This window comes from Phoenix dactylifera, chromosome 5 (genome assembly GCF_051530095.1).
Source record: "Phoenix dactylifera cultivar Ajwa chromosome 5, Ajwa_hap1_PhDact_Kaust_v1.1, whole genome shotgun sequence".
In the NCBI taxonomy this organism is placed as follows: domain Eukaryota; kingdom Viridiplantae; phylum Streptophyta; class Magnoliopsida; order Arecales; family Arecaceae; genus Phoenix; species Phoenix dactylifera.
This window is the reverse complement of record NC_143194.1, coordinates 31,354,735-31,372,620: the sequence shown is the minus strand read 5'-3', so window position 1 is coordinate 31,372,620 and position 17,886 is coordinate 31,354,735. Positions and strand designations below refer to the sequence as shown.

Sequence of the window (17,886 nt, the reverse complement as noted above, 5' to 3'; positions counted from 1 at the left end):
AATCTCATGGCGGCTACGTACAATCTAATGATACAACCAGACCCCTCCAAACTCCCGAAAAACGCAGCCGCTAATATGTAAGCTGCCATCGAATGACAATTACAGATAAAATACATCAACCATTAATAACATGGTATTTTTTTTTTTTTTTTTGATACAACAGTCCTTCACAGGTATAAGCACAATCATAAGAGTCAAAAAGAAAAAGACAACTAAAAGAAGAAGAAATGGAACGAAGGCTCTCTCTCTCAAAAAAAAAAAAAACTCTTATGAATCATGCACAGCAAAAGTGACAATAACCTCCTTTAGAGGCAGGCTATGTTCTCTGTTTCTTTTTGGGCCAATAACCTTTCTATCAGAGGCAGGCTGTAGTTGCCATTAGAAGTTTGTGTCTTTCGTTGATCCAGTCCGTGACTACATATAGAATACAAGGTGAGGATTTGTAGCTCCAGCTTTGGTGGGGGAGAGAGAGAGAGAGAGAGAGAGAGATTGACTCAAAAACGTGGGCGGACCGCGTTGACACCTCGGTCCAGGCTGGCACTTGCCCTGCTCTCCTCCTCCCACAGTCTGAAAGCGATTCCATCTTCCCCCAATCTTCAATCCGCTAACATTATGCTAATCGCGTTCCCTACTTACCCTACTGCTCCCGTAAAAAACGGAGCGAAACGAACCAAAAATATCACGGAGGCCAGCGTACGTTAAAATATAAAAAGAGTAGAGAGAGGAAAGCAGGCCGCCGGAAACCGTGCCGATGTCTTCCTCGCCTTCCCCTGGCGCCGCCCCGGCGCCCACGTCCCCCCCCTCCCCTCCGGCCCCAGCGTCCGCCCCCCCGCCGGCGACCCCCTCCGCCCCTCCGCCGTCCAACAACTCCACCTCCCCTCCTCCCTCCACCTCCCCTCCTCCCTCCACCTCACCCCCCTCCCCGCCTTCCTCCTCCCCTCCCCCCGCCTCCGTCCCCACTCCCTCTCCCCCCTCTTCCACCCCTCCCCCCTCCCCCGCCGCCCCCTCCACCCCGCCCCCTCCGCCCAGCTCGCAGGGACCCTCCCCTCCGTCCCCGGCGATCCCGTCGAAGTCGCCACCGCCGCCGCCTTCCTCTCCTTCTACGCCCTCCAGGAACACTCCTCCTACGCCCTCCAGGAACACTCCTCCTTCCTCCTCCCCGCCCTCGACCAACGGCTCCCCGTCGACCGTGCTCGTCGTGGGGTTGTCTGCGGGCGCAGTGGTTGTTCTTCTGCTACTGAGCGTTCTCTGTGTCTGCTGCTTGAAGAAGAAGCGCCGTCCTCGGCCTCACCACTACGGCGATCCTCCGCCGCCGACGCCGCCACGGAAAGGTTTGATCCGATTTTCCTCTGGAAAACAAAAAAAGAAAAGAAAAAAAAAGAAATCGTTTTCCCCGCTTTATTCTGTTTTATTTCGCATTGGTCCATCTCTTGAGGCGAATGCGATGTCTGGTCGTTAGGACTAGGGTTTTGGGATATTTTATTCTTTTCAAGAACCGATTTTTGGAAAATCCTGTGGACTATAATTTTTTTGGAATTTTTTTTTGGTTTTTTCTCCTTTTGGGGGTCAAAGAACTGCAATTTGTTTGTTGCTGGATCGTCTGCTTTTCCGATCTATTTATCTATCTATCACGAAATGCTAATGTTTAAGATGGGGTTGGAATGGTGGGGTATGGATGGTTTTCTCATTGCCATTGGTGAGCAATCGGACAAAAATGGATCTTTAATTTGTACACATTTCAGGGAAGATTCAAAATATAGGCGCCTGATAGGTTGGGAGTTTTCTGTCAGATGCTTTGCAACTAGGGTTCTGTATCAGCTATACCTCGAAATATACTCTACTTGGATCACTACATCACATATTAATTAGAAACATTCGAACATTTTCATCAAGTCCTAACAAGAATGGCTCAACTTGAGCTTTCCCCGCCTCGAACCAGACTCTGTGAGAACTGGTGTGCCGGAAACGTGTATATTGAATATTTCTGGATATTTGAATTTGTGATATTCTTGCTTTTGAAAAACCTGCTCTTTTTTTCAGCTGACCTTTTTTATGCATCTGTCCTATCGTGAAATTGCTCCTGCCTTTTATCACCATTGCTGGATTTTGATTTGATGTTCAATTTTTTATCCACTTTAATGGCTTGCCAGATGATACATATGGTGATTGGCCCCAGAATTGGCAGCACAATGCTCCCCCACCGGCAGAGTATGCTGTCAAAATTCCTCCACATCCTTCCCCTCCACCACCGCATGCTTCACGTCCTCCACATGCACCAAGCAATTTTCCACCTCCACCACCTCCACCTATGATAAGCAGCAGTGGAGGTTCTGCATCAAATTATTCTGGGTCCGAGCATCCATTGCCGCCACCATCGCCTGGTGTCGCTCTTGGCTTCTCAAAGAGCACCTTCACATATGAAGAATTGGCAATGGCAACAGATGGGTTCTCTGATGCTAATCTCCTTGGGCAGGGTGGTTTTGGATATGTGCACAGAGGAATATTTCCGAATGGTAAAGAAGTTGCAGTCAAACAATTGAAATCTGGGAGTGGACAGGGTGAGCGTGAATTCCAGGCAGAGGTTGAAATTATCAGTCGTGTGCATCACAAACATCTGGTTTCACTGGTTGGATACTGTATTGCTGGAGGCAAGAGGTTGCTTGTTTATGAATTTGTTCCTAACAATACATTGGAGTTCCATTTGCATGGTAAACCTCTATAACTTTGGTTTTTTACCTGAACATTTTTCTTTATTTGTTTTCTTATTGCCTCGTTTGAACAATTTCCTTGAATAAGTAGCAAAAACAATACATTGGAGTTCCATTTGCATGGTAAACCATTTACCTGCACATTTTTCTTTATTTTCCTATTCCCCCTGTTGAACAGTTTTCTGGAATAAGTAGCAACCAAAAAGCATCACATTATCAATTCGGAGCCAGCAATGGGTGCTTAAGATACATTGGAATGTTTGTCTGAGATATAAATTTAAGTAAAGAAGTCTTACCCTTGTGGGCTAGGTTGCCCTCTACTATTGCGGTGTAGTGCAGGCATGTGTTCAAAGAAGTTCGTTTGAGAGATCTAGAGGATGGACTACCGACATGTTTTGCAGTATGAACTAATTTTTATTAGCATGCGGTAAATTATCCCTAATGTTTATCTAGGACTCTTGATAATCTTGGGTCTCTTGCATCCTTTCTCCAGATCACTTTACAATGACATCTACTCTTATATCTCCTTAATTCTATGTCCTTTTACATCTCTTTATTAACTATCTTTGTTATGCTGATCAAGAAATCAACTATTTTACATTTGATAAGCCTAAACCATGATGTTCACTGGAATGAAAGTAATTAAGAGGATTTGTGGTATTATATTTATGTAGAATGGTTATTATAGTGTCCCATTTGGGTTTTGTTCTATGGATTTTGTTTAGCCAAAGAGAAAGAAGAGAGCTTGTCGTGTTCATTAAAATGTTGTCAATGGTAAAAACAGATCTCCAAACATTGTACGTAATGAGCTTGCTTCATGGATATGTTTCAAATGTGAATCACGATCAACAATGTATTGAAGTTAATTAGGAGATATATTGGTATGAAAATGACTTGTATGTCATCTTGAATCAAAGTTATCCAAATCTTACAACCATTATTGTATGATTTATCCATTGCTGTTGGCCTGTCATCTGTGAATGTGTCAGACACTCTTTTTCGCCCTGTCATTCATTCACTATTCAATACAATTTTGGATGTCCACTTTTTACATATTCCATCAAACACCTATTTTACTCTTTGATGAATCAGTTTTACTATTTAGACATTTTCTTCTAACAAATGGTGTTTTTTGTTTTTGTTTTACAGGGAAGGGTCGACCAACAATGGATTGGGCCACGAGATTAAAAATTGCATTGGGTTCTGCAAAGGGATTGGCTTATCTTCACGAGGATTGTGAGTGTCTCTTGTTCGTTGTTACTCATAAAATTTCAAATTCGATGAAGTTTGCACACTATAATTTGGTAGGCAAGTTTCTCCTCTTCGTTATTATCCATGTCCTTATTAGAGATTATTTTTATCTTCAGGCTATCCTAAGATCATTCACCGTGACATTAAGGCGGCCAATATTCTTCTTGATTATAAATTTGAGGCAAAGGTAGGATGTGCTTCTATTATTGCATAATTGGCTTATCGTTGAACCAGATCTTTCATTCTTACATGCATAATTGCTCTTGAAGGTTAATGTTTCTGTATTTACAATTGGCTCATATTTTCCTTATAGGCCATATTGTTTTTATAGAAAAATGATTCTCTAGAATACTGTTAGAGCTAGGTAACAAAGGGAGATGTAGGGAAAGGGGATATCTTTTTTTTTTCTTCCAAATGCTTTCCTGGTAATAATGTTCGTAACCAGAACAGACCAATCACTTGAGCCTGGTTTGACCGGAGATGATTGATCCTTTGATTTATGATGTGGTTGACCTGCCTATGCCCGAAGATCAAATCAAGGCAAGGATTTTCTAACAGGCCGCGTGGACCAGCCATTTGTTGGGCCTGTGGGTAACTGCACAAACATATTTTATCCTAGGCCGACTTTTATGTTCATTAGAAAATAAAAAAAAAATCAGGCATGGTATTATGGAGGAAAGAGTCAAACTGTGCCCATCTATTTATTTTAGATAAGCATCTAGCAAACATGATAATGTCTCTGTTCTATGTTGCGGAAATAACTAGATTTATTAAGAAGCATGTATAGAAAAACTTTTTCTGTGTAAATATCCAGTTGTGGAAACCCATGACTAATCAAACACATAAAGCTATGTTCCATCTTCTATTCTTTTAAGCTTGAGACCTAGTTTTGAGCACTCTTTCAATCATGTGCATCTTTCAAGCAGTAAATAGATATACTTATGATTGATGCTGAAACATAATGATGTATCTGGGTGCATTGCTTGAGACCATTAATTGAGGTGAATTTTCATCAGAATTTAGTTGGCGCCTTGGCTTTCTCTTAAGTTCTTTCTAGGTTTGCTCTTAATTTAAGAAAATAAATCAAGCTTTTATTACTCAAAGTCATTTTACTAATCAACAAAACTAGTCAGTAAGAAAGATTATTTTTTCAACTTGTTCTTCAATTGTTCGTTTGAGTTTAAAAAAATTGGAGACTGCTTGCAGGTTGCAGATTTTGGACTTGCAAGGATTACTTCCGATAACAACACCCATGTTTCTACTAGAGTCATGGGAACTTTTGGGTAAGTTCATTGTCACCTCGTCAGCTTGATCTGTGTTGTGCCTGTACATGATGTTTAGATTGCTTTGCATGTGTCCATGCAATTTTTCCTGAAGACTCAAGTATTTAGTCCATGGGAAAGCTTTTGTGCTATGTTTGACATTCACATCAAATCATTCATTTGTATTTAGAGATTTAGAGTCTTAATCAGCTAGAATTTCTTTCGTGTTTGGTGCTTGCTGATTTCTGTCGCTAAAACATTTTAGTCAATTCATTAAAATGCCTACTGGTTTAAAAACTATATGGTTTGTTCAATTTGAGGGCATGCCTTGGCGCAATGGTCAGGTAATTCCATTGTGACTTAAAGGTCACACATTCGAAACATGAAAATAGCATCTTCACATGGGGGATAAGGCTGTGTACGTCCGATTCACAATGGCAGCAGCCTTGTGCACTGAGCTGCCCTTGTGGTTTGTTCAGCTTGTAGTGAGTTAGGAGATTTGACTATCTGCTGTTCAGCAGCATATGCTAGCCCCTTGTGTGCTTTCTGGCATCGCTTCCTTTTGGTTTAACTTGCTGCTTGTTCTTTGCATGCAGGTATTTGGCACCAGAATATGCATCTTCAGGCAAGCTCACAGATCGATCAGATGTCTTTTCCTTTGGAATCATGCTTCTTGAGCTAATCACCGGACACCGACCGGTTGATACAAGCCAATCTTTCATGGATGATAGCTTGGTTGACTGGGTCAGTGTCTTGAATATGCTTATGTGGCTTTTGGTTTTATAGGTCTTAAGAGTTAATTTAATCTTTCTTTTTTTTTGGTGACATTTTTTAATAATTGGGAAGGCATGCATGCCAATAGAATTTCAATACTATATATTTTAAAAGATTGCGAAGCAGGTTGCTTCTCTTGCAACTTTATCTTTTTATTTATTTGCATGTAAACCCTATACTCAAAGTCTGCTGGAGCTTGTACCTGTCGGTGACCGGTTCAGTACAGTCAGTACATTACCATACCAAGCTAAGGCATATCGAACCATGGGGAGGGTGAGAGAGATAAGTAGAGGGAGGAAGAGAGAGAGAAAGAGAGAGAGAGGAGGGAGAGAGAGAAGGGGAGGCTTACCTTGAGGGTAGCCAATGGTGTCGTGGCATCGATGTCTGACGGAGAGAGAGGGGGAGGGGATGAGGCTTACCTCGAGGGTGGTCGATAGGGTTGCGACATCTAGAAGGGGGAAGAGAGAGAGATAGTGCAAGTGAGCATCCGATATATAGAGCAAGTGAGAGAGCCCTCAAAGGCTCTCGAACATTCAATCGTTCTAACTGTTGGGGGTGGGGGGGGTTTATAACCCAAACCAACCCACATTGCTGCACCATCCTGACTTAGTGTCAGTTTGTTTTTGTACGGGCCGATCACCCGGTTCTGGTTAGTTTGGCGATCGTTGCTTCTACTTGTAATGCTATCCCTCCATCCAAAATTAGGACATCATGTCACTGCTCTGCATACCTTTTTCCACCTTTTATCTGGTTACACATTAAATTTATGGAGTTCGTTTTTTTGCTACTGCAGGCAAGACCTTTGCTTTCTCAGGCTCTTGAGGATGGGAACTATGATTCCCTCATTGATCCACGATTGGGAAATAACTACAATCCTAATGAGATGGCACGCATGATTGCGTGTGCTGCTGCCTGTGTACGCCACTCAGCAAGGCGACGACCACGGATGAGTCAGGTATTGTTCCCTCTCTCTCACTCTCTAGCATATATTAATCATAGTAATCAAGCGTACAATTTCTCCTTGAAGTACACTTTTTTGTTTTTAGAGGCATTTGCATTCTCTAAGTGATTCATTTATCTGAAGTGAGTTTTTCTGCCTCCAGTATTACTTTCTTCTTATTCCTCAATGCTGGTAAATGAATGGATTCTGACTGGGTCAATATTTGCTAAGTTTTGTGTTCGTTGTTAGCTATATCTTATGTAACTCCAGAAAATGTCCTTGGGCTTCCTAAGGTGTACATCTACTGAACTCAAATTTGTGCTAAGAAAATTCAGTTCAAATTGTTATGTTTTGTTTTGGAATTTTGAATTATCATTTGATTCTTGAGCTTTAATCTTGACAAGTCAGACAAATCACATTACCTTCTTTGTTCAGATGATCAGACGCTTGCTTGTGTTTCTACTCTGGCTTGTTATTTACAGTATCTTGCGATTACTCGACAGGTTGTTCGGGCCTTGGAAGGAGATGTATCTCTTGAGGATCTGAATGAAGGCGTTAGACCAGGACACAGCAGGTTTTTCGGTTCATATGGGAGCTCTGATTATGATTCTGGCCAGTATAACAATGACATGAAGAAGTTCAGGAAAATGGCAATGGCAGCAACTCAAGACTATGCCAGCAGTGAATTCAGTGCACCGACCAGTGAATATGGTCAGAACCCATCAGCATCGAGCAGTGAAGGCCAACGTACACGGGAAATGGAGATGGGGAAGAGGAACAAAGAAAACTATGGTTTCAATGGTAGCTTGTGAAAACTTCCGACTGTTCGATTAATTGTAAAGTCTCACCTTACTTTCATACTTTATTGCTGACTCTTGATTTGAAAAGGCAGCAACATGAGCGAGTGGACAATAGGTTTCGGAAATATTTTAAAGCTGTCTTCATATATGTATGCTTTTCACAGTTGCAGAAATAATGAAGAGCTAACTGATTCTTTCATATATTTTAATTGTTTCCGGGGTTCCATCTGGACTGTGTCTTGGATGTGTGTTTTGAAGAGGCATTAATTGTGAATGCTAAAAAGCTACTAGCGTGGCTGGATAGGCTGCTGGTTTTTTTGATTTTGAAGTATTTTAGCCAATCGTGATAAAACAATGAATGCAGCTTCATTCTTTTGGTGGTTTACATTCTTAAGGTTTTGTCGACCCTTTAGAACCGACTACAATACGACAACTATCAAAGGTGGTAGGCTCTCTCTGCTCGCAACTAGAATATAAGATCCATATGCACATTCCTATTGGGATAACTTCATATGAATATGCCTCTAAAACTACTCATTTGGACAGCACAGCTGCCGGTGGTGAGCGGGAAAATACGTTCGTGCATGGGGGATATCTCGAGGTCATGCATTCATTTTGATACAACATTATTATTATTATTATTATTATTTTTGTACCACAGTGGCTCAAGCAATAGGTGTGAATGCAGCCAGTAACATCAGAAAATAGGAGCCCACGTAAGGGCTAAAGCAGACCGAGGTCTTGATTTCCCCATATGAATCTACTGGAGTGATGAGCAATAAAGGAGACAATTCAGTCAGTAGAACAACTTTGAAATAACTCATTATTCATGAATGAGGGTGCAGCGTTATGCAAGCATTTTGGTACAGCATTATCATTTTGACTTGCGTGTACCCCTAGTAGATAGAGCTAATTGGAAATCAACTGTTATTACGTTGGATGCAATTGGAACTCCATATCTTTAAAAGTATAAGCAAATTCTTGACTTAAAAATCAAAATAGTACTCCATAAAATTGCCCTTTATATTGATTTGATGGTTGAAATGTAGTGCATATAAGGGAGACATTGCTTTGGATAAAAATGGATGAGGTTGGTAGGGAGAGGAAAGAATTAGTGGCGTGAACAATAGAAAATCGTGGAGGCAAATTACCATGGCCCGTGGGCCGGGACATCTAGACCGGACTTACGGTCCGGGATTCAACCATGTCTCGTCTACCTACCTCTCACAACAACCAAATTCTGGTTGATTGGTAATTTTCGCAAAATCAGGTGGCATTTTAGAAGCCGTCCTGCTGATCTGTGTTAAGACTAAGGTCCGAAATTTCTTTTCTTTAATTAATAAGTTTTATCGGGCGTATTTTTCCACCACCAAAGATAGAAAAAGAAAATCCCCTCTCCGCTGCCCTTCTTTCTCGATTTTGGGGAATTTTTCCAGGGGTCGATCTCGCGGGCCGGTGGGGAAAGAAACCGTAGTTCGTTAGGGCTCCAAGCCTTCGAATCGCCCTCCCTCGGTTGGTTTCAGTTCGAATCCATGGCGTCCCGAAGGCGAATGCTTCTCAAAGTTATCATCCTCGGAGACAGCGGGTGAGCTCCGTCCTCCGATCTTTCTCTCGATTCGAGTTCATTTTATCCTTCTTTCTTCGTTTTTGGTTTATCTTTGCCTTTGCTAATTCTTGATTCGGATTTGTTTCTGTAAATTTCGGTAGGGTTGGGAAGACGTCTCTGATGAATCAGTAATCTCGAATACTTTAAACTTCTTTGACTTCTTAATTATTGAAGAAGTATCTGTTTCTTTGATGTATCTTCGGTGTTGCGATGGGTGATTTGGTTCTTATGATAACCTTTTAGGTATGTGAACAAGAAGTTTAGTACTCAGTATAAAGCGACTATTGGAGCTGATTTTTTGACAAAAGAAGTCCAGTTTGAGGACAGGCTATTCACATTACAGGTGAGTTTTGGCATGCTAAGGGTCGTTTCAGTTTCTTTTGTCCTATCAAATTTGATACTTTTCTTTGTCCTCTTCCCTCACCAAAAAGCTGCTATGCTACTCCACTAATTTCAGCCACTGAATCCGTCTTTGCAATATGGGATTTGGCATGGAATCATAAGATTGCAAGTTAGATTATTTACATGGATTTATGATAGGTGCCTGGCATATGTTTTATGGGTATTGATAATAGATGTTTTAGGAGTTCCAGAAATTTCCTTTTCATGCAACAGATTCATTGTTTCTTGGATTATATCTGCAACAAACGAATGTACTAAATGATTTAGCACAACTTTAGCCTAGCCTTTTTTGTTCAAACATTTTTTCATACTTTGGGCTGATTCTACCATCGCTTTATGATATATGCTGTATATGCAGGCTATGCTTGTCTTGGCAAAGCACCTGTGAGCAACAATTTTTACCTGTCATTAGGCCTGATTATTTTTGTTATCTTATGCAAAATTTAGTTGTAGGGAGAAATGTGTTGTTCAAAAGAAAGGAGAGACACCATCCTGTACTGCTATGTTCATTGCTGTTTTGTTGAAGAAAGTGCTGTGGAAATTAGTCTCTGGTTAATCAAATCATTTTTTTGACAATGATATGCCAATAAAAGGGATGGAATGAGACTTAAAAAAATAATGTTCATTATTTTCTTATTAAGAACACAAAGTTAATTATTTCATTAGTGCCAAGTCATCGTCAATGACTTTTTTTAGCGTTAAGAGTCATAGAAGGACTTATTTGAAGCTACACTGAACACATGCCTAATGAAGGAGGACAGAGCCAACTTTATATAGATGGCACGCATCTTTTCTAGTATATATGCAGAAGGCCAAAATATTGTGAGGTAATATAATTTCTCTTACCTTTTCTTACCCTATTCTTCTAGAAGATTTAGAACTCATTTTGTTGTCTAAGTGCCAAGTATATAGTGATGGACTGCATGTTCCTTGGCTAGGAATTAGAGGGATTTGACATTTTATAGAAATACAAAGGCAATGCCTTTTTAGTTCAAAGAGCCATTTAAGGAACTTGCCAGAAGAGATCATCCACATTTTATCCTCAAAGGTTGGTTTTTAGTAATTTGTTGGTTGAAGAAAGGAATGCTGTGAAATCATACAACTTCATGAAGATCCATTTACTCTTGGCATCTGAAAGGAATTCTTGAAGACTAAAGCATTTACAATGAATAATTTAATGGGAAAAGCATGAGGCAAAGTACTAGCAGCTCGGATTACCTGCCTAGTGCTGCACTAGTTTAGTTTTTTGTAGGTCAAACTGCTACTGGTTCTACAAATGTCTACTATTCCTATCTTGTGGCTTTTGATAGTTTACCTATCCGGTAGTGTGAGTAGAATGTACCTATGTTCTTGTGGTTGGAAATAACTTTGTTGTCCTTTGTTGCATAGTTTGTGTTTACATGGATAAAACTAGACATAATTTCTCTTTTCTTTCTCTTTGAAAAATTGAAGGCTTGTGTTTGATTGATTTTTGAGTTGTTTTTTTATGCAACTATCATGATTCATGTCATCTATTTACGATATAGTTGATACACAATGAAGATTTGATCGGCATGTCCCATACTTCTATCCAAGAAATTCTTAGTCGATACGATGGATAAAAAAAATTCAAACTGATGGAGAAATTTGAAGTGAATAGCTTTTGATAATTAAGCGCGACATTTTCTAGAAGGCCCAATCAGCTCTCTCTCTCTCTCTCTCAGCTTATCCCCTATCAAGGGAAAAAGAATGAAGTACTTGCATCTCTAGGATGATAAAGAAAATTTGATTGAGAATTAAGAACGTGGTATGCGATGCTGAAAATGTGTAGCAGAAGGATCTCATTGTCATGGAAGCCCTTTTCTTACTCCTCAATATAGTCTATGAGGATGTCTTTCTGTCCAACTCTCATGGCTTTAGGAAGGGGGGAGGACCTTAGAATTTTGCATATACCGATTTTTCATTAAGGTTAAGAAGTGATAGGATTCGAGATATAATGTTTAGCTTTACTACTAAGCTGATATCTGGGTATCCACCTTTGGCCTTTCGGAACTGTAATGGTCGGTTGTGAAGGAGGATCTTTTGGCAATTTAGCTTCTCGGTCCTTGAGTGGTTGAACTATACTAGATATGCTTTGTTAGTAATCCTTGTTTGATTGGAGGGGGTTTATTGAAATAAGAACTAAGCATAGAAAGTGATACAGTGAAGGAGGTGGGGCCTTACGAGAACGGAGCCTTACTTCCAACCAAGTAGTTCCGAGTTCGAAACGCACGGGCGTCGATTAAATTGTGGAGACGGGATGCTTCCTGCTTGGACACGAGGTTTGGAAGGGCTACTGGTTCGCTGGTAGCCTTGATGGTGCTAGGTGTGACGTACTCACACGGTAGGTTCATGCCGGAGCCCTGAGGGGGATCCGTGCCGGGCCCATGGGTGGGGAGGGTATGAGTAAAACCGGCCGGGGTGCTCAACACACTGTCATTTCTGCCCGCATCGAACATTCTTCTGCCGGGGTGGGGGCCCAGTGGGGGTTGCTACGCGGGGGTGGGCTCGTCCCTTCCTCCCCCCTCCCCTTTTCTTTTAGCAAAAAGAAAAAAAAAGGATGGGAACAATTGCTATGTCTTTGGATGGGCTTTTTTGATACTTGAAGGAGTCTATCTCTATTAGTGATTAGCAAGGAGGTTGAAAAGGTGATCACTACCTACTATGTCCTTTATCATATTTGGTTATCTAGGAATAGCTGTGTCATGGAGGGGAAGGATCGGAGTCCCCTTCTGACTTCGTGAAGCCCAATGCAGGCATCCGATTATATCTATGCTCATGTTGCTTGGTCTTTGACAGCTAGGGAAAACTAAGGCTGCCATACAGCAGTCCTTATGGTTTCCAGCATGATTTATTTTAACTTCGACGTCAGCACAGTGGATGGTGGTTCAAAGGGACGAGCAAGATTTGTCATCCGCAATCAAGGATCGAGCTCGATGGCAGCTGTAGGATTTCACCTTTATGACATCATAGTACCCCTTTGCGAAGTTGAGAGGAGCCTGGAAGGCCTGATTTATGCAATCACTATTCTTCGGGCCTCTAATGTTGTGCCGGAAGGGGATTCTAAAATGGTGATCAGTTTGATTTCAGAGGGAGTTACCTTCTATGGTGACTCGCCCAGTACTGGCTGATTTAAGGACATTGATGTCCATGTCACGATCATTTAGAGCAATTCATGTATACAGGTTGGCCGATAGTACAGCAAATTAGGTTGCTTCATATATTGCCAACCACACTAGTTCAGTAATTTGGGATTTAGCCGCATCAGTTTTGCCACCATTGTGGGATGTGGTATACTTTGATGCTACTGGCTGTATTTATATCAAGGCAATGTAATTATTTCATCTTACCCAGAAGAAAAGGAGGTGGAAAACAACCATTTGAATAAGAAAAGAAAATGATGCGGAAAGATCTAATGGTTGCTTATGAACAAGAATACTTTAAAAGAAAATGGAAAATTGCCAAACACCTAAATGATGTGGCCATGAGGATGTCATATTAATGCTGATTAAGGTCATGGTTTGGATGCTCGTGGTTCATGTCAACCTTAGATATTGTTTTGATCTGTATGCTAAGGATAATAAGTAATTACCAATGGAGCAGAGTTTCATATCATTTGATATTTTCTCCATCTTGGCCAATGGAGCAGATCTTAATTATGTCTTCCTTTTTTTTCTTTAAATAGTTATACAATAGGGTGCTTTTGCTCCTTTCCCGCTAAGAGTATCTAAAGGGTGGAAAGGGGTTGAACTTCAATGTTAATGCGAGGAAGGGCCAGCTAAAGCAGACATATGGAAGCTTATTATAAATAGTTAAGATAAAAACACTTCCCAAATCACCTCTATGGTTCAAAATGTTACAAAAAAGAGTTCTTGCTTAAATTTAGATAATTGGTCAACTACGCAAATGATATGGAATGCTTGAGTTTTCCCCTTTCAAAGAAGAGCTCTTTCTTCCCATTTTACTACCTGTTTCCTGAAAACTCACGCCATAAGTTACAAACCCAAGGGGAACATGCTAAAGCATATAGGCAATATTAGCATGATTTAAGAACTCCATACCGAAGGACCGATATTATTCAGTATTACATCTAAAGAAAGATACATATATGATATCATGAAAGAAGGAAAATAGAGAACAAGGTTTCAAGTGCCGCCTCGTGCCAGGCTTGTTCCGATACTCAGCATGAGTTCTCATGGCATCCACTGATTTTTTAATATTTTTAATTAAAAAGGGAAATATTATTTTTTTTTATTTCAGCGTGATGTAATCATGTGCTGGCATGTCCACTGGGACCGGCACTTAAATCCTTGATACAAGGACCAGCTGTAATAGAAATTTGGAAGCTTAGAAAACAATAAATTTTTGGTTCCTCTTCTCCCATCACTTGTATTTATTTATCCATCTTTCATGTGTATAGGTGTATTTCTATCAAGGCATTTCTTAAGAAAGATAGTTGATGGTGGATTCTATTGTATGTGCCTATACTTGCTTATTTGCTTTTTATTCCTTTTTTATTGTTGTGACAATCCATATTATTATATTGAACACATTTTATATAAATTATTTGGTTTCTTATTTTTCTTACTCTGCATTGCTAGAGACCTGGCTAACTCGAATATGTTTTCAAGGTGCTGCAGCATCACCTTCTTTGTAGAAATATTATTGGGATTTATGACATTGTTGTCTTCTTCCTCTTTGGTTTTTTGTTGGGGGGATTGAATTTGTATTAGTTTGGCTTGTAGGAGGGAAGTGAAAGAATTAGTTACTTTTTCGTACATTGGGTCTTACACATGAAGATGTGAGACTAGGTACATATATAATTAAGGATTCTTCAGAGAGTGATATCTGAAAACTTATCAGTGGTGATAATATGGTGGAGATCAAGGTGGAGATGACCGTGGAAAACTCTGGAAAAGCTAGGATGGACAAGGTACAATGTCGAAGGACCGACTGATCATTTTCTAAGTATTGTGATCTCTTGAAGTAGCCTTTTTAAAGAGAGAGTTCAATATTTGGGCTGACTGGCTTGAGAAGTGTTGGGGTAGATCTAGAAACACTTGAATGGGAGTAATGCTGGTGGTTAAAGGTGCCTCTAGTGATGAGGATGTGGTTGTCCTATATAGTGATGATTTGCAAAATTTAATCCATAAAACAGATCCTTGACCACGATTGATGGGACTTGCTGGTTGTGAATCTGGTTGAAATTCAGTTTGTGTTTTTTTGTTGGTCGTTCACTATTCTATTTGCTGAGCCAATCTACAAATTTAATTGGAATGTCTTGTTTTATGTGAATGAAAATGTATATCTTAATATCGCTTTCAGAAGGAATATTTACAATATCACATTTACGAGTCATAGTTGTAAACAAATGAATGTTTTTTTGGTGTTCATTATGATATTCATAATGTATGCTTTTCTAATCTCTAAGATGTTCAACTTATATGCTAAGGATTTAAAATTTAGTGTTGGAGTGTGTTTAAGTCCAGCTTAAGATCAAAATAGGCCCAAAAGAAATTTAGAATGAAGAACTTTCTAAAATACTCACCGACACATCAGATTACGGTTTGGTTTGAGGAATATGAAATCATGAATTAAGTAATTGGAAGTTGAAACTGATGTGTATACTTAGCTTGATGATATGAAATCGATTTATGAAGCAATTTACTAAAGGTGAGATCTATTCTTTAAATCGGATAGATGGTTTGATGATACCATGATTATTAGATTGAAATGTCCTTGAGATTGACGACGTAATCTAAACTGGGAGCTATTTTGTTTAGAGAGAAAAGACGTAGATTAGATAAAATTTGAAAATGTTATTAATTTTTTCTGAATTGCCTAGTTCGGGGCATACCATATCGTACCAAGTCGGAGCCAGTATGAGAACACGATTTGGATTGGTATGGGTCTTATACTGAGGCGTACTGAGGTGAACCAGGATGCATACCGACCTGCACTGCCTAGTTTCAGATGGTACCATGATAAAAATGGTTCGAGAGCTGTTCGGTATAGGGTTTATACCATGTTGTACCAACTCATAGCAATATCCAACCGATAACATATTGGCATGGTATCCCGTACCGAGATTACAGACATTGCTTTTAATGCATATACTACACAATATAAAAAAACAACAATTCAAGAGAATTGTTTTTAACATGGAGTATGGACAGTAGCCATTGTGGATTAAATTGTTGGCAGAGGTTGTGGCCCTAAGAGCTTGAGTATCCATCAAAAGTTCATATGGTCTAGTCTTTATGGCCTCAGTCCTATATTGTCTCTTAGAGAATTGTATTTACATTTTCATCTCACCCCTAAATGTATTGGTGGATAACCTCCTATCTTTTGGCTCATTATTTTGATGCTGCATTTATTCCCCAGATATGGGATACTGCAGGGCAAGAAAGATTTCAGAGTCTTGGTGTTGCCTTCTACCGTGGAGCTGATTGCTGTGTTCTTGTGTATGATGTTAACGTCATGAAGTCATTTGATAACCTGAACAATTGGCGTGAAGAATTTTTGATTCAGGTTAGTGACCTTTCATCCAACATGGCTTCAAAGTAATACAAAAAAAAAAAAATAGAGTTGGTTTACTTCTGTGTTGATTGTCTGACATGCAGGCTAGCCCGTCCGACCCAGAAAATTTCCCATTTGTGGTGCTGGGAAACAAGACAGATGTTGATGGTGGCAATAGCCGAGTTGTAAGATTGTTTTCTTCTTCCATAGTCATAGCCAATTATCAATATCATTATTTCCATTACCAAGTATTTGGTATATTTATATTAATTTTGGTGGAGTTATTTTTCTCTCTGGCTTCCTCAGGTTTCTGAGAAGAAAGCAAGGGCATGGTGTGCATCAAAAGGGAACATCCCCTATTTTGAGACATCTGCTAAAGAAGGATTTAATGTGGATGCTGCTTTTGAGTGTATAGCCAAGAATGCCCTCAAGAATGAACCAGAGGAAGAGCTGTGAGTACCTCTGTAGGCTGACTAGTTAACATATGACTTTGAAAGTGAGAGTTTTTCAAACCTAGGCCTGAAGTTTGATTTTAAAAATACCTATTTACTGGATTGGAAAAGTATCTTCATAGGTATTTTCATTGCAATCAGGTTGTTCTGCAGTGATATGGAGGGTCAGTTGAAGTTCTTAGTTTATCCAAGCAATCCTGTATCTAATTTAAAATGTTTTCTTTTGCGCCATTTTTTTCAAGTTAGAGGAATTGACTGAGACTTTCTTTTGCTAATGAAGATATCTTCCGGAGACCATAGATGTGGCGGGTGGTGGACGTCAGCAACGATCATCAGGCTGCGAATGCTAGATAAATGACAGGCAGCTGGAGTTTATTCGTCCAATTTATTTGTAGTCAAAATGTCATATAATAATTCTATGAAAGCTCATTGCTCTTTCTTGTAATCTCTGTCGTGTCGTGGGGATTGGTACTAGTTGGTCTTAATGGGTTATTCTTCCCCATGTATTTGCTTCATCAACATTCCGCCTCTCCCGTGGGATTCATTTGTTTCTGTATTTAAGGACTCGAGGAATTTGTGCTATTTTCTGAGGATGTTCCATGCGGTAGTTTCTAAGCATCTATTCTACAATCCTTCGCAGTGATATCTTTCAATTTGTTGCTTCATGCCTGAAGGGGGTCTTGCAGCTGTGATTTACTGCATGTCCGTTTCGCTTTGATTTTGTAATTTTATCCCTGCCAGGAAACTTCTTTGGGGACGGCAGGTCGTCTCTTGGCTTGCCAGCTGATCTACCACGAGGCAGAGGTTCTTTTGTTAAGGAGCTGGTTGTTATTGGTGTTGAAATAATGATCCAGTTTCCTCTTATCGGGATCACGTTTTTAATTCTATTTGGAAGGACTTCCTGGGCGATCCCGTCTTGGCAGCAATGCTGAGACTTGGGTTTTTCAGAAGCTTCTCCATTGTGCCCTAGTGTATTGTCTGGTTCCTTAACATTTTTGTCCGCATTCACGTGTTGCATTTGTGCGCTGTGATGCGCGTCCAAAGAGGCATTTCCTGCCACCAAGGTAGTAGCCTGGTGGTAAGGGGGCGATAATTCCGCCCAAGTTGCCCGGGTTCGAAACGCATGGGCGTCGATTAAATTAGGGGACCGGATG

General features: G+C 40.1%; 2 protein-coding genes across 2 annotated transcripts; both read left to right on the top strand.

Annotated features, from left to right (window-relative positions):
- Positions 1–624: 624 nt before the first annotated feature.
- Positions 625–7,936, top strand: LOC103710931 (proline-rich receptor-like protein kinase PERK15). Its single transcript, XM_039129105.3, has 8 exons — positions 625–1,331; positions 2,151–2,708; positions 3,858–3,944; positions 4,076–4,146; positions 5,166–5,242; positions 5,818–5,965; positions 6,789–6,950; positions 7,439–7,936. The coding sequence occupies exons 1-8, from the start codon at positions 752–754 to the stop codon at positions 7,745–7,747; spliced, it is 1,992 nt and encodes a 663-aa protein (XP_038985033.3). The 5' UTR covers positions 625–751; the 3' UTR covers positions 7,748–7,936.
- Positions 7,937–9,099: 1,163 nt separating this feature from the next.
- LOC103710900 (ras-related protein Rab7) lies at positions 9,100–17,314 on the top strand. The gene is made up of 7 exons (XM_088722364.1): positions 9,100–9,320; positions 9,443–9,469; positions 9,585–9,684; positions 16,146–16,292; positions 16,385–16,465; positions 16,587–16,732; positions 17,013–17,314. Exons 1-7 carry the CDS (start codon positions 9,268–9,270, stop codon positions 17,080–17,082), a joined length of 624 nt encoding a protein of 207 aa, XP_088578490.1. The 5' UTR covers positions 9,100–9,267; the 3' UTR covers positions 17,083–17,314.
- Positions 17,315–17,886: the final 572 nt, after the last annotated feature.